Source organism: Acinonyx jubatus, chromosome D4 (assembly GCF_027475565.1).
Source record: "Acinonyx jubatus isolate Ajub_Pintada_27869175 chromosome D4, VMU_Ajub_asm_v1.0, whole genome shotgun sequence".
Lineage (NCBI taxonomy): Eukaryota > Metazoa > Chordata > Mammalia > Carnivora > Felidae > Acinonyx > Acinonyx jubatus.
Genome location: NC_069391.1, coordinates 53,256,168 through 53,270,774, shown reverse-complemented (window position 1 = coordinate 53,270,774; position 14,607 = coordinate 53,256,168). Strand labels below are relative to the sequence as shown.

At 41.7% G+C, this 14,607-nt stretch overlaps 1 protein-coding gene across 1 annotated transcript in view; it reads right to left on the bottom strand.

Annotated features, from left to right (window-relative positions):
• The window catches only part of TTC39B (tetratricopeptide repeat domain 39B), a 128,835-nt gene that overhangs the window by 48,215 nt on the left and 66,013 nt on the right, over nt 1-14,607 (bottom strand). The window contains 5 exon segments of the mRNA XM_027047187.2: nt 2,385-2,452; nt 5,865-5,941; nt 6,909-7,040; nt 9,450-9,560; nt 13,720-13,815. Coding sequence (XP_026902988.1) covers nt 2,385-2,452; nt 5,865-5,941; nt 6,909-7,040; nt 9,450-9,560; nt 13,720-13,815 — 484 coding nt within the window.

Here is a 14,607-nt window from a genome sequence, read left to right as displayed (position 1 = left end):
AGCTTCCTGAAAGCAACAGGCGCTTAAGGCATAAAAAATGATTAGGATGGGGCCACAGGAAGGAAGGCAAACCAGATGTGAGCTTCGCAAGCAAAGGGAAACTGAAGTAGAAAGGCAAGGAGGCGTTAAAGATCATGGCGTGTACTTGGCCATCTGTGTTTACGTCACCCAGCGCTGCTGCAGAAGCTACTGCAAAGACCGCAAAACCAAGGAGTAACAAAGCTACCTCTACCCATGCCACTCAGGTATGCGTCATACATACCTGCCAATAGCATCTGAGCACATGGTAAGGGGGGGGGGGGGGGCATAGGGAATTTGGGAGAAGACACCCGTTTAGTTTGAAACCTCCCCCACTTCTGATATTCTGATACGGAACCACTGCCATAGTCGGTGAGAGCTACAAGATGCTAAAGCAGAGAGATGACAAGGTGAGATTCTCGTCTCTGAGAGGGGACGCGGCTGCACAATGGACAATGAGCTGAGGATAAGAGAAATTAGAGCCAGAGGGTCGCTAGGTTGCCATGCAGCCTAGAGGGGAGCTGACGAACACTCCCACTAGAACAATCAGAGAAGGAAGAGGAAGCATGGTAAGAGAAGCATGACCATTAAACTGGATATGGAGGCATGAGGAGGAGGGAAGAGGCTTGCATATCTGCCGGATGTTTAGTTACAAGTCCCCACAAATAAAGTAAGCCTGCAACTCCCAGATTTGATTGTCAAATCCCCATTTGGAAAACACATCAGAAAAACTGGGGACCTCCGTGACCAGCATTATGTTCACTGAAGCAGTAAGAATGCAGTTTTCAACCAGCCTTCAGAATACGTAGGGTTTTAGAAAACAGGGTCATAGAACAGACTGATTCAATTTCACTAAACCAGAACCCAACTTAAGGGGTAAGCCTCCAGGAAGAGAAAGGAGGGGAGGGGAGGGGAGGGGAGGGGAGGGGAGGGGAGGAGAGGAAAGAGAAGGAGGAGGAGGAGGAGGAGGAGGAGGAGGAGGAGGAGGAGAAGGAGAAGGAGAAAGAGAAAGAGAAAGGGAAGGGAAGGGAAAAGGAAGGGAAGAAAAAGGGAAGAGGGAGGGGAGGGGAGGGGAGGGGAGGGAAAGGAAAGGAAGGGAGGGAGGGAAGGGAAGGGAGGGAAGGGAAGAGAAGAGAAAGGGAAGAGGGAGGGGAGGGGAGGGGAGGGAAGGGAGGGAGGGAGGGAAGGGAAGGGAGGGAAGGGAAGAGAAAGGGAAGAGGGAGGGGAGGGGAGGGGAGGCGAGGGGAGGGGAGGGAAGGGAGGGAAGGGAGGGGAAGGGAAGGGAAGGGAAGGGAAGGGAAGGGAAGGGAAGGGAAGGGAAGGGAAGGGAAGGGAAGGGAAGGGAAGGGAAAGGGAAAGGGAAGGGAAGGGAAAGGGAAAGGGAAGAGGGAGGGGAGGGGAGGGGAGGGGAAGGAAGGGAAGGGAGGGAGGGAAGGGAAGGGAAGGGGAGGGAAGGGAAGGGAAGGGAAGGGAAGGGAAGGGAAGGGAAGGGAAGGGAAGGGAAGGGAAGAGAAAGGGAAGGGAAAGGGAAGGGAAAGGGAGGAGAGGGAGGGGAGGGGAGGGGAGGGAAGAAAAAAGAAAAGCAACTCTTAATACAATGTAAAACACTGTAATTGAGTAAGATTTTCAATTTTACAATTGCATTTCTTCCCCCTTACAATGTTGACCCCACCTCTACCCCACTATATCCATCACTGCCACCCATGGGGCCATGAGGTTAAAATCCAAGTGGTGGAAAATAAAATGTTAGGCAAGGTACTGGCTGTAACAGTTCTTAGAGATAAAATTAAAATGTCCCAAAAGAAAGGTATTCATTGTTAGGTTTAGAACTTTTTAAATCTACTCTTCCATAGGAAGAAATAAAAGTAAGAAAGGGGAATGAGAATAGAAAGGGGAAAAATAAAATCCAAAGTTATATATGAAAAGCCTAGCGCTCAACGCATGCATACCTGAGCTTTGCTCAAGCAGCTGGTGTAAAGAAGGGAATGGCCAAGGATGAAGATGTGTCTTCTGCCCAGGCCATCCCCCGTGTAGCCCTCACCATTAGGAAAAGCAAAGACAGATAATCTCACGCTTCTCATCTAGAGAAGCAACCAGAAAGTAGGTGTGGTGGTTGCAAAACAGTTTCTTTACAAGGCAGTGGTTCCCAACAGACTGAAATTCAAAACAGACTCGAAGGGCATTTGTGTAGGAACAAAGCTCCCTGGGGTCTTTTTTCAGCCCAAGTTTATCAGAACGGCAAGTATCTTCTGTTACAGCTCTGAGTCAAAAGAACTGAAGCACTGACATAGAATGAGCCACATTTTTTCTACGTAGTGCTGGCAGGCTTCCCCAGAAATACTGATTCTAAGCCAAACATTCATTACCTGCACAAACGTGAGTGCTGCTTTCTGTAGGAGACACTCGGCATAACAGATTTCGGCATGCATTTCCTCTATTAAAAACAAATAAAATTATATTAAGGAAAATCCTATGTCCACAGTCATTGCTCTGAGATTTCAGAAAAGACTGATAGATCAATGAACCCAAGGGAGACATAAAAATCTAGCTTGTTCTGGTACTTCCACAAAAGGAGGATGATGACCTCAGTTCTCAGACCCTCAGCAAGATTTTTCTAGAATGTGTAACATGATTTAAGGAAGTCATCTTTGGCCCCATTCAAATAGAACTCCAACGAGTCAGGCACTTGGTGCCAGAGCCCCAAACTCAGCTCACAACAGGAAACCAAAATTTAAAAGCACTTAAAAAGAAAATTATTTAACACTAACATGTAAGTTTAACACAGTTATAAAGATTGAAAAAACAATCTTCTGTTTGTGAATCCTAGCTTCCAAAATACGAAGGTATGATAGTCATGGTGATGATCAGACACATTATTACATTAAAGAGAGAACGCAACTCTGGAGTTCTGCAAAAAAGTACGGCCCTAAGTGCCAAGTCATGACGTGATATAAAAAGAGTCAGCATCAGCACCACGTCAGGCTATTTTGATCATGGAGAGATCTAGCACAGGAACAAGGCACTCACAAAAAGGACGGTGTAAAGCTATGTATATCCCAGGGACAGATGGAATGCCCCAAAACACATGGCCCATCTTCCTAAACAATACCTTGTACTTGCAGAGATTAGGGTAGGAGAGAAACCTTTGCGTTTTTGGGTAAACAAAAGCAGCAGCTTCCTGTTTTATCCATGGGATGCAAACTGGCATTTTACTTAAGGAAACGAGCTTGGCGTATTTAACAGCCTGGGCTAGGGGAAAGGTTCTGCCGTGTACTAGGTATCCCTCCTCTTCCTGGTGGTCATCCCTCCTCTCCCTGCCGGTCATCCCTCCTCATCTGCGGTCAGCTCACCTCTCCCTTGGGTCATCCCTCCTCTCTCTGCTGGTCATCCCGCCCACCGCCCCGTCCATTACCTCATTTATAAAGTCCAGCTCATAATGTCTCTACTTCACAGCTGAAGAATCAAGCGAGGTGCTGCAAGCAGAGCTCACTATTCAGAGTAAGCGCTCCATTTTTGTTTGCTACTTTAGCTACGATTACTACCCTTGGCCCTCTGGATTTACTCAGCGTTCAGAGGAATAAAAGCAGTCTTCGATTTTTACAGTCACCTGAATTTCCTCTTCTTTCTATGTACATTTGTAACAAAGTGGGAACAGTTTGGAATTTCCCACTTTGAAAGCCTACTCAGTACCCCAGATCGCTGGCTTGGGCATGTGCGGGGAAGGCCCTGTGAGAGCACAAGGTGTGTAAAGGCAGGAGTGTGAAATGAGTCCGGAAAGGTAAGTCAGGGCTGAATTATGGACAACCTTAAGCGTCAGAGGCTGGGCTTGATTCAGTAGGCAACGCTGAGTCCGTGCAGAGGTATGAGCATCCAAAGGATTAGACGTATCAGGGTTAAGTTAAAAATGGACAAACCTAAGAGCAGCTCAAGGACATAATGAGAAGACAGAGCTGAAAGGTCAAGAAAATTTGAACTCTGTAGACTATACGGAAGTATCCTTCATGTTAAATCCCTTTCCCATCCTAAGTACTGTATATACATATCTATTTTCAAAGGAAATCTGAAAAACATTCAGGGCAATACGCCAGGCACGAGAGAAGAATGGGTGTGTTCCATGTTAAACCCACGAAAAGTTTAATTAAATATACTGACTCCTGCAGACAACCAGCCACTGAAGGATGTAAATGAAAATTACCAAGAGGAAAAACAAATCACATACTAAAGCTACAATGTTTTGACATGCCTCCTTGAACACAAAGTCTGTTTGGGTTGCAGTGACAGCCAAACTCATTAGGAATAAAATGCAACTTAATTTATAAAAGTCTTGTTCCTTCACTCTGTTTGATTTATATTCCTCAGTTCTCAAAATTAGCCATTTGGCATTTATGAGTAGGTACCTTACCAGAATATCTCTGAATCATAAACTCCTTAGTCTACTGAAGGAAATATCTTCAGCCTGCATTAAAATGTTAATTAAGCATGGCTTTGGATGTAAAAGTCTAAATTAACCTGTTTTTCAGAATATGCTATAGTCACAAGCTCATTTATTTTTATTATTTTCTAATTAAGACTTTATCCTTTAAAGCAGTGTTAGATTCATAGAAAAACTGAAGGGAAGGTACAGAAATTTCTCATGTATCCCTTGCCCCATGCATGCATTACCTCCCCCGTTATCAACATCCCCCACCAGAGTGGTACGATTGATGAACCTCCATTCACACATCATAATTACCCAAAGTCCACAGTTTACATTAGAGCTCATTCTTGGTGTTGTACATTCTATGGGTTTGGACAAATGTATAAAGACACGTAGCCATCATCATGATATCATGCAAAGTTTTTTCACTACCCTAAAAATCCTCTGTGCTCCATCTACCTATTCATCCCTACACCCCATCCCCAGGCAACCACTGATCTTTTCACTGTCTCTACAGTTTTGCCTTTTCTAGAATGTTATATGCTCGCAATCATCCAGCATGTAGCCCTTTCAGATCGGCGTCTTTCACTTAGTAATACGCATTTGAAGTTGCTCTATGTCTTTCTGTGGCTTGATAGCTCATTTCTTTTTAGCACTAATTAATCGTCCATTTGTCTACATGCACCACAGTTTATTTAGCCATTCACCTACTGAAAGACATCTTGGTTGCTGACAAGTTTTGGCAAATTACAAATAAAGCTGCTGTAAACATCTACGTGCAGATTTTTGTGCTGGTCCTAAGTCTTCAGCTCCGTTGTGTAAATATTGAGGAGACTGATTACTGGTTTGTAAGGCCAAACAAAGCATGTATAGTTTTGTAAGAAATTGCCAAACTGTCTCCCCTAAAGTAGCTATACAATTTTGCATTCTCATCAACCATGGTGTTTTTGATGTTTAAGATTATGGACATTCTAACAGGTGTATAGTAGCATCTTCTCGTTTGTTTTATTTTTTTAATAATTAGGAAGAAGTAACCTCCTACCTTATTCCAGATTTTCTAAAGTGTCATGTCAAAGACATTATAAAAAGGAAAGAACGCAGCAGCATCTATTTTCAAGATGTCTCTCTCAGCCATACATGAACACTCTGTTCCCTTTACTACAAGCCTACAAGAAAATGTGTGAGGTACAACGGAAAGAGCTGTGGCTTACAGAAAGGCAGATAGAACCTCGCTCCGCTAGGTGGGTAATCTTGAGCCATTAACCCAACTATTAACAGTGGTCACTCCTGCAGGGTGAGTTACGGTGGGAAAGAGAAAAAGATACTCCATTTGCTTTACATTATATGCTTAAGTATTGAATTTTAGGAGTATGATCACGTTTTAACCTTCCCAAGACAGGGAAACATTAATCTTTTAAATGAGTCTCACCTTCAGTCAGCTGCTCCAATGAGCCCCTAGAAAGAAGACTCGAGAACGATTCCACAACTGTGCATTTTTTCCTGTATCTGTGGAGAAAAAGTAGAAGGGCGGTGGGAAATAGAAAGAAAAAATAATAATAAATCAGGCCGAGTTCACTTTCATTGGACATTCATTTCAGTCTCAGTCATACCAAAGAGTTACCAAGGAGGAACTGCAAACCTCAAACTCTAAACCCTAAAGGGCAGAGAGCACCCTTTTCAACACTGTGTACCCGGCACCCAGCCCTGAGCCGATCTCCTGTGGGCACTCCATCCACACTTACTGCACACGTGAGTGGACAAACTCACACAACACAATGAACACTAGCCCTGCCAAGCACCTGCACGATGCTGAAATCAGTATTTCTCTGGGAAGAGGCACCCACAGGTTAAGAATCGACTTAGAGTGTGATATTGGGAAACTCTTCATTTGCAGGGTTGCAACATAATTCCATGAGGATATAGTTTCACATTGTCACCAGTGCTGGTTAACAGCTGTTGCTGGGGTCTTGCTATACACACAGAGCAAAGATTAAAATAAAACTGAAAATCCATCTCATTTTCACCAACCAGAAGTGTCCAGATATGTCCTTTTAGACAAATAAAACTCTCCCTTCCGAACAGGCAGCATCCGCCCATATAAAAAAAGAGAGTTCCTTGTTTGGCCTGGCTTGGCAGGCAGGAGCTGAATTCATCTGCGCCACGGAGACCCTTGGGAGATGCTTGCTGTGACTGAAGTTACCAATGGGGGAAAAAAAGGGGGGGAGGGAAAAACCCGTGGAGGCACAGATGCCAACTGCTTGGCCAAACAAGAATCTTCTATAATTCCCAACAGGAACTTTCAACTCTATTAGATACAACTATGTGAGGCCAGGAGGCTTGGAAGTACAAGTCCCTTACTACAATTGTGGCCAACTTCAAACAGAGCTTTCCATCAGGCAAACCACGCTCACTCTGTCACACAGACATAAAGGTTTGTAGTTGCATCTCAAGTATTTAATTACTCAGTTCATACTTTTGGCAGGTCTGTAATGCATCCTTCATGGCAGAAATGCCATTTTGGATGTCCTGTTGCTCGAAGGTCAGGACGGCCTGCAACACCACAATAGTACTGTAGCCCAAGGCATGGTACATACTCTCCTTAGCCCTGGGGGGCAAAAAAAAAAAAAAAGGAATTAACACGTTTCAATGCAGTTTAAGAGCATTCAGGTCTTGTCTGATACTGACCAGAAGAAATCCTAGTAAAAACATATCATGACTTGTATAGCGATAAATTTTACTCCTTCACCATAATCACTGAAATAATACAGACTGTGAAAGACACGTCCCCCCCCAAAAAAAAAAACCTCAAGTATCAAGGACTTTCCAAATTACGCCCATGCAGGCAGCACTGAATGTTCCAGGTTGAAGCAGAAGCTGACAATTGTTTTTCCCCATTTCAGCACAAGGGGGCAGCCTGCGGACTCTTTTAGTAGAAAACATTTCAAAGCAAATCAATTTTTCCCAAACACCGGGAATCTACTTCCTATCTTTAGTGCTGATAGAAGTACCAAAATACAGGCCACTGGAAATGTATTTTGTGACAGAGAGATTCTGATATATTTTTTGAAAGATAAAGACCCATTTTTAAAACCGGTTCATCTCCACTCCCAGCTGGAGGCCAAAGGGAAGCAAGACTTTTGCAATAAATTAGGTTGGCCACAAAGGGCCCAGACGAAAGTACATTCCAGACTTCGTATGTAATCTAATCCCATTATCCACAGTTCCTGAATAAAGTTCTTGATAATTCAAATTACTAAATTATCAGGAAGAACTGCTTAGACTCTTACGGGCATTAATTAGTCTTAAGGTATGACACATCCCAGACTCTCAGACTGTGAAAACCTTACCATCTCTTTTCTCAAAACTTCTCATCGTGTTATTTACAAGACTCAATTAGTTATTTACAAGACTTGAAATATTAGTGCGCAGTTTTGTTTTTAATTCAAACATCATCCACCACAGCCCGCTGCTATGCAAAATAAACGCAAGCCACATTCTTCTTTTCCCTCATGGAAATACTCTAAACATCCTTCGGTAATTTGCAGTTTGTCCTGAATAGCAAGGTCACTGGCTGTTCAAAAGACCACAAAGAGTAACAGCAGCCCAAAGTTAATCATTTATTGTGGTCTTAAACCTCGCATTTTAAACCAAAAGCTCCAAGAGGGAAAAAAAAAAGTATGCAGTGGGAAAACCTATGTTTCACAGTGAAACATGCATCAAGATGAGAGAATCTTGACTAAATAAAACACTCAATCACTTCTTGTCATTCCATGTTACCACCAGCTGGGGTGTCTGAGGCAGAGGAGAGTGGGGTCTTGTGTGAATAAAAAGTGAAGGAGACAGGCAGGCAGGCTGAGAGAGGAGAGACAAACAGAAAAAGGTAGGCAGGCAAAGAGGAGGAAGACCAGGAAGCAGAGACAGAAGATGGACAGAGAAAGAAGTCTGAGGGTCTGGGAAGGACAGAGGGAAACGAGGCAGGAGACAGGCAGGATGGACAGTGTTGGAGACAACACTGGGCCATTTTCTCGGGCTGTAGCATCTCTTATCCTCTGGTCCTAACCCCTGAAATACTATGTGATCACAGCTCTTCTACATCTTAATAGAACCACCACACCAGCTTCTCGGGAGGTAATTTCATTTTCTTTATTGAAGTAGGTAGTGACATACAATGTCATTTTAGTTTTAGGTGTGCAATATAGCGATTCGGCAATTCTATACATTATGCAACACTCACCATAATGAGCGTAGGAGGACTGAAAGTCCATGATCAGATTCACATTACTCTACCGACCAAAGAAAGGAGATTTCCGCTGTTGTACCCGAGCAACCTTCTAGAAAACTGCTGTTAGCAGGTCTAAGTTTCGTCCAAGTTAAGTGTTGCGTTTGAAGGCACAAGGTAGGATTACTCCTGTCCAGCTAACAGTCACACTGTGGAGTTGGGGACAGTGCTCAAGGTGACACCTAGTAAACGGGCTAAGCACAGGTTTTGCTGCCACATTTGAACAATTAACAGGTATTATCAACTGAACTTAAACTGCTTAACTTATTTATCACATAAACAGGGAGTCCCAATAACATTTTGTATTATCTTAAATTTCTTTTTAAGAAAAGTTCTTTTTAACATTTGAGATTAGTGCATTCTAATTCTTCCCATCCCCGTTTCAAAGGGCACTTCTGTCAAAGGTATTTAAGCTTCAGAGGCATATCCATTAAAGTATCTCACTGGAAAGAGCAAAATGAAACTCCACAAAACTATATGAGATGACAATATTTGAACACATATAGAAATTAAAATATGAGAATCAGAAACTTTCTACTGATTAAATTTGGAAAAAAACAGATTTTTTTTTTTAACTGGACATTAAAATTGACCAAAAGTAAGGCGTCTCAACCAAATTAGCTTAGAAATATTCAGGTGGCAATGCAGATATGCTGACTGACAAGCAATATATCAAAGACTCATCAGAAACGTCTGTAAAAATGTATTTTATCTAAAGGAAATTAAGTTAATTACCATGGTCGAAGCAACTCTAAGGCATCCGTGAATTTGTTACTCAGAAATAAGTTCAATGCCACTGAACATTCTTCTAGGCCACACTTGAGATCCACCTTCACTGATGTTGACCTAAGGATCAAGAAAAAAATACATAGCATTTCAATAGCTTTTATTATTAGAAGTTGTTGCGGGTGTGTGTGTGTGTGTGTGTGTGTGTGTGTGTGTGTGTACCCTTTGGAGAAAGAAAGACTGGGATTCTAGCCCTTCTGAAACCTTCTAAAGCCTTTCTTATCTGTAAAATGGGAATACCACCACCTTCGTGAAAATGTCATGAGGATGGAATAAATCAACAAATAAGGCTGATAGCCCTCACAAAGACCACAAGGGTGGGAACTACCTTGATTTATAGGACAGGGAAAGTTATTATGTTTTAGTTTGATTATGCAGGGGGAAAAATGTGCTTCAGTGGAAAGCTGATTATCATCTAGACTGTAGAATAGACTCCTTCAGATTGCTTTTGATTCTACAGGAACTGTCTTGCAACTCTGCACATTGTGTTTTCTTTTTTAGTTTTTTTTTTCAATGTTTATTTTATTTCTGAGAGAGAGAGAGAGAGAGAACGAGTGCATGCACGCAAGCAGGGGAGGGGCACAGAGAGAGGGAAACACAATCCGAAGCAGGCTCCAAGCTCCAAGCTGTCACCAAAGAGCCGGATGTGGGGCTCAAACCCACAAACCACGAGATCATGACCTAAGACTAAGTCGGATGCTTAACGGACTGAACCACCCAGGCCCTTTGTGTTTTCTTTTTTAATTTGAGTATAGTCAACACACAATGTTACATTAGTTTCAGGTATACAACACTGTGATTCAACTTCTCTATAGTTATGCTAACTGCTCACAAGTGTAGCTACCATCTGTCACCATACAATGCTATTATGATATTATAAACTATATTCCCTATGCTGTGCCTTTTATGCCCATGACTTATTTGTTCCCTAAGTGGAAGCCTGTATCTCCCACTCTCTTTCACCCATTTTGCCCATTCACCCATGCCCCTTCCCTCTAGCCAACCATTAGTTTGTTTTCTATATTTATGAGTCTGAATCTGCATTTTTTTTGTTTGTTCCCTTGTTTTTTAGACTCCACATGTGAGTGAAATCATGATATTTGTCTTTCTCAATCTGATTTATTGCACTTAACATTATACCCTCCAGGTCTATCTGTGTTGTTGCAAATGGCAAGATCTCAACCTTTTTATGGCTGAGTAATATTCCATAGTACATATATACACCACCTTCTTTATCCATTAATCTGTGGACACTTAGGCTGCTTCCATATCTTGGCTATTGTAAATAATGCTGCAATAAACATAGGGGTCCAAATAGATATTTGGAAAAATATCTATTCAGGTCCTCCAACCATTTTTTAATCAGTGTTTTTTTAGTGTTGCATCGCAACTCTGTAAATCATAAGTAACTGATAGCAATGTAAAGTAACTGTTGTCTACAGACATGTAAACTCAGTAGGCAGCTTCAATGACCTTTTCTCCTTCATGTAAGGAGTTAGTTTTGCTGACTTCGGACATTAATTTCAACGTTCCTTAAGTCCATATAAATTTGTGCTGTTTTGGATTTCTCCTTTGAATCTATTATAACATCTGCCTAGCTCCCTCACTGATTAATGAGTTAAGCAAAATCTTTAACATGCGTTCGTTTTTATGTTTGTATAATCATTATGATTTTACCCTTTATTAACAATTACCCGTTAGTTATTTATGACTGACAGAAGTTTTGCTCTTTAAAATTAGAGCCCTCTCCAAAATGTTTTGTGTAACAACTTTTAACAGGAAAATATTACGGCAAGTAAATGAGCAGTATGATGATTTATTTAAAAGTACTGAAAGTCGAATTTCCATGCCACCAACCTCTCCAAATTCATGCCTTCAAACGTGAAAACACAATCCCACCTCAGTTACTTTTCTAGCAGCAGGCTGGCTAATGTAGGTGTTCTGAGCACATTTAAGGTAGGCGAGACTAAGCTATGATGTTCGACAGGACAGGTGTATTAAATGGATTTTTGATTTACAGTGGGTTTATTGGAACATAAGCCCATCATAAGTCAAGGAAGACCTATAAATGTTGATGCAGTAGTTACCTAGGAAACTATCAGATGACTTAGAGGTTAACTCTGAGGGAGAAAACTCCTACTTCTAAAGAAAGCTCAGATTTCCATAAGCAGGGACATATGGAATGAAAGAGTAATGTGAAAAATAAATGCCTAAAGATCCTCGGAAGTTATTTTCAACCTCATTTCCATTCATCAATCTTCAAATTATTGCACCCCGTCTCTGTACGGTGAGAGCTGAGTCTTGCGACAGGCTGCCAACTTCAGGAGTGTTACGAACACACTCACAAATAGCTGAGATTTCAAATGCAGACTCTGAAATGCTAAAGATCTACTGTACAACTTAAAGTTCAATAAACCTGTAAGGACAGATAAAAAGCACTTTCTCGTGGTACTAAAGCATAGCTTTAACAGGGTTGCCTCAATAAATGATCATAAATGATAAAGGAACAACATACATTTTGAAAAAGAAACAATTAGTTACATTAATTGGAGAATGGGCAGGAAAAGAAAACATTACTTAGCAATTCAATGTGAAATTATTACAAAAAATATTAATGGACAGGGAAAATGTCATGATGTATTAACTTTCAAAAAGCAGGTCACCAGGCTGGTTCAGTCAGTGAAGCGTGTGACACTAGATCTCAGGGTTATGAGTTCAAACCCCACGTTGGGTATAGAGATTAGGGAAAAATAAAATTTAAAAAAAAAAGGCAGACTACAAAAAAAGGTGGAGGGGTAAGGCAAAAAATAATAATAAAAAATGAGGTTACTAAATAGGATATTTAATATGATCCCAATTAATAAAAAAATCAGTATCTCTATATATGAAGAAAAAAAGAAATAATATCAAAACACAAAAAAGTTACAGTGATGGTAAAACACATTTTATTTTCTCCTTTGTGCTTTTCTATATTTCCTGAATTTTCTATATTCAACATTTCTTAAAATGCTCCTTAAGCCAAGGTTACAAGAATATTAAGTAGAAAAAAAATCATACTACAATATTCAATGAAAACCCTATGGTTGCATCCATATCAAAAAGCATATGCCCAGGGGGTGCCTGGGTGGCTCAGTAGGCTAAGCTTCCGACTCCTGATTTCAGCTCAGGTCATGATCTCACAGTTGGTGAGTTCAACCCCTGCGTTGGGCTCTGTGCTGACAGCAAGGAACGTGCTTGGGATTCTCTCTCTCCCCCTCTCCCTCTGCCCCTCCCCTACTTGTGTGCGCTCACACTCTCTCACTCTCTCTCTCAAAATAATTAAGTAAACATTAGACAGAAAAGAAAAGAAGAAAAGAAAAGAAAAGAAAAGAAAAGAAAAGAGGAGAGGAGAGGAGAGGAGAGGAGAGGAGAGGAGAGGAGAGGAGAGGAGAGAAGGGGAAGGGAGGAAGGAAAAGGAAAAGGAAGGGAAGGGAAGGGGAAGGGGAAGGAAGGGGAAGGGGAAGGGGAAGGGGAAGGGGAAGGAAGGGGAAGGGGAAGGGGAAGGGGAAGGGGAAGGAAGGAAGGGGAAGGGGAAGGAAGGGGAAGGGGAAGGGGAAGGAAGGGGAAGGGGAAGGAAGGGGAAGGGGAAGGGGAAGGGGAAGGAAGGGGAAGGGGAAGGGGAAGGGGAAGGGGAAGGAAGGGGAAGGGGAAGGGAAGGGAAGGGAAGAAAAAGAAAGGAAAAGAGAAGAGAAGAGAAGAGAAGAGAAGAGAAGAGAAGAGAAGAGAAAAGAAAAGAAAAGAAAAGAAAAGAAAAGAAAAGAAAAGAAAGGAAAAAAAAGATACATGCTGAGGAAAAAGACTAGAATGAAATACACCAAAATAACAGTCTGTGTTTAAGAGGTCATATTTACGGTGGCTGTTTCTCCTTTCTTCCATTTCTTCAATGCCTGGCAATGTGGTTATATTATTTTATATGTGAAATTAATGATCTAAAACTTGTTTAAATAAAAGAGACTCAAAAGAGAGCTATGCCCCAAATGTTGTCATTTAGTTGTGCTCCTTTTGCTTTGACAGGGCCACCTCTTCAGAGCCCCTTGGCAGCTCCGTCTCCCCCTCCTACTTTGTCAAATGGACATCAGTCAGCAAGACACAAAGCCCTGTTCTAACATCAACATTACAATTCACCAACGGCTTGGACCCCTCTGCCGACATCCCTAAAACACCTGCACCTCTTCCTCACCTGTTCACGTTAGATGATCCGTGCCGTCCAGTGGACTGTTTTGTGTCAAGTGATGCAAAGGGTTGGCTGCTTGCTGCCATATCTGTGCGAGAAAACCTATTAATAAAAAAAGCAGAATGAGGTTTTTATTTCTTTGTCTTACAGGAAAAGACCACATAAATTCAAGTATACAACATAAGCCCTCCAATTATTTAGTACATCTCACCTCCATTTCTAATCAATTCGGAAAATCAAGTAACAAAAATCTATCTACTGTTACATTGTGAACATTCCTGAAACACAGCACCAATAAAATAACTTTTTTTTTCTAGTACACACACACAAAAAATGAACCAAAATCAGCTCCCCCAAAGCTCTCCACCCAAAGACAACAAGACAACATTGTATCTTGTATATAAATATACTTCCAGAACTTTTCCCAAGTAAATCTATACAGATATTTTTATATTTTATTAAAATGGAATATTATTGAGGGGCACCTGGGTGGCTCAGTTGGTTAAGCGTCCAACTTTGGCTCATGATCTCACGGTCATGATCTCACGGTCCCTGAGTCCAAGCTCCATGTCGGGCTCTGTGCTGTCAGTTCAGAGCCTGGAGCCTCCTTCAGAGTCTGTATCCTCTCTCTCTCTCTCTCTCTCTCTCTCTCTCTGCCCCTCCCCCGGTCAGGCTCTGTCTCTCTCTGTCTCTCATAAAATGAATAAATGTTTAAAAAATTTTTTTCCATAAAAATAAATGGAATATTATTGAAAGGAAGGAAAAACTTTTCTCTGACCCTCTTAGAGTCCCCGGCTGGGTCTGAAGATAAAATGGACAAAGACTGATTATCAGGAGAAAAGCATATAAATTTTGTTGAACTGGTATAAGTACACGAGGGCCTTCACAGGAGAA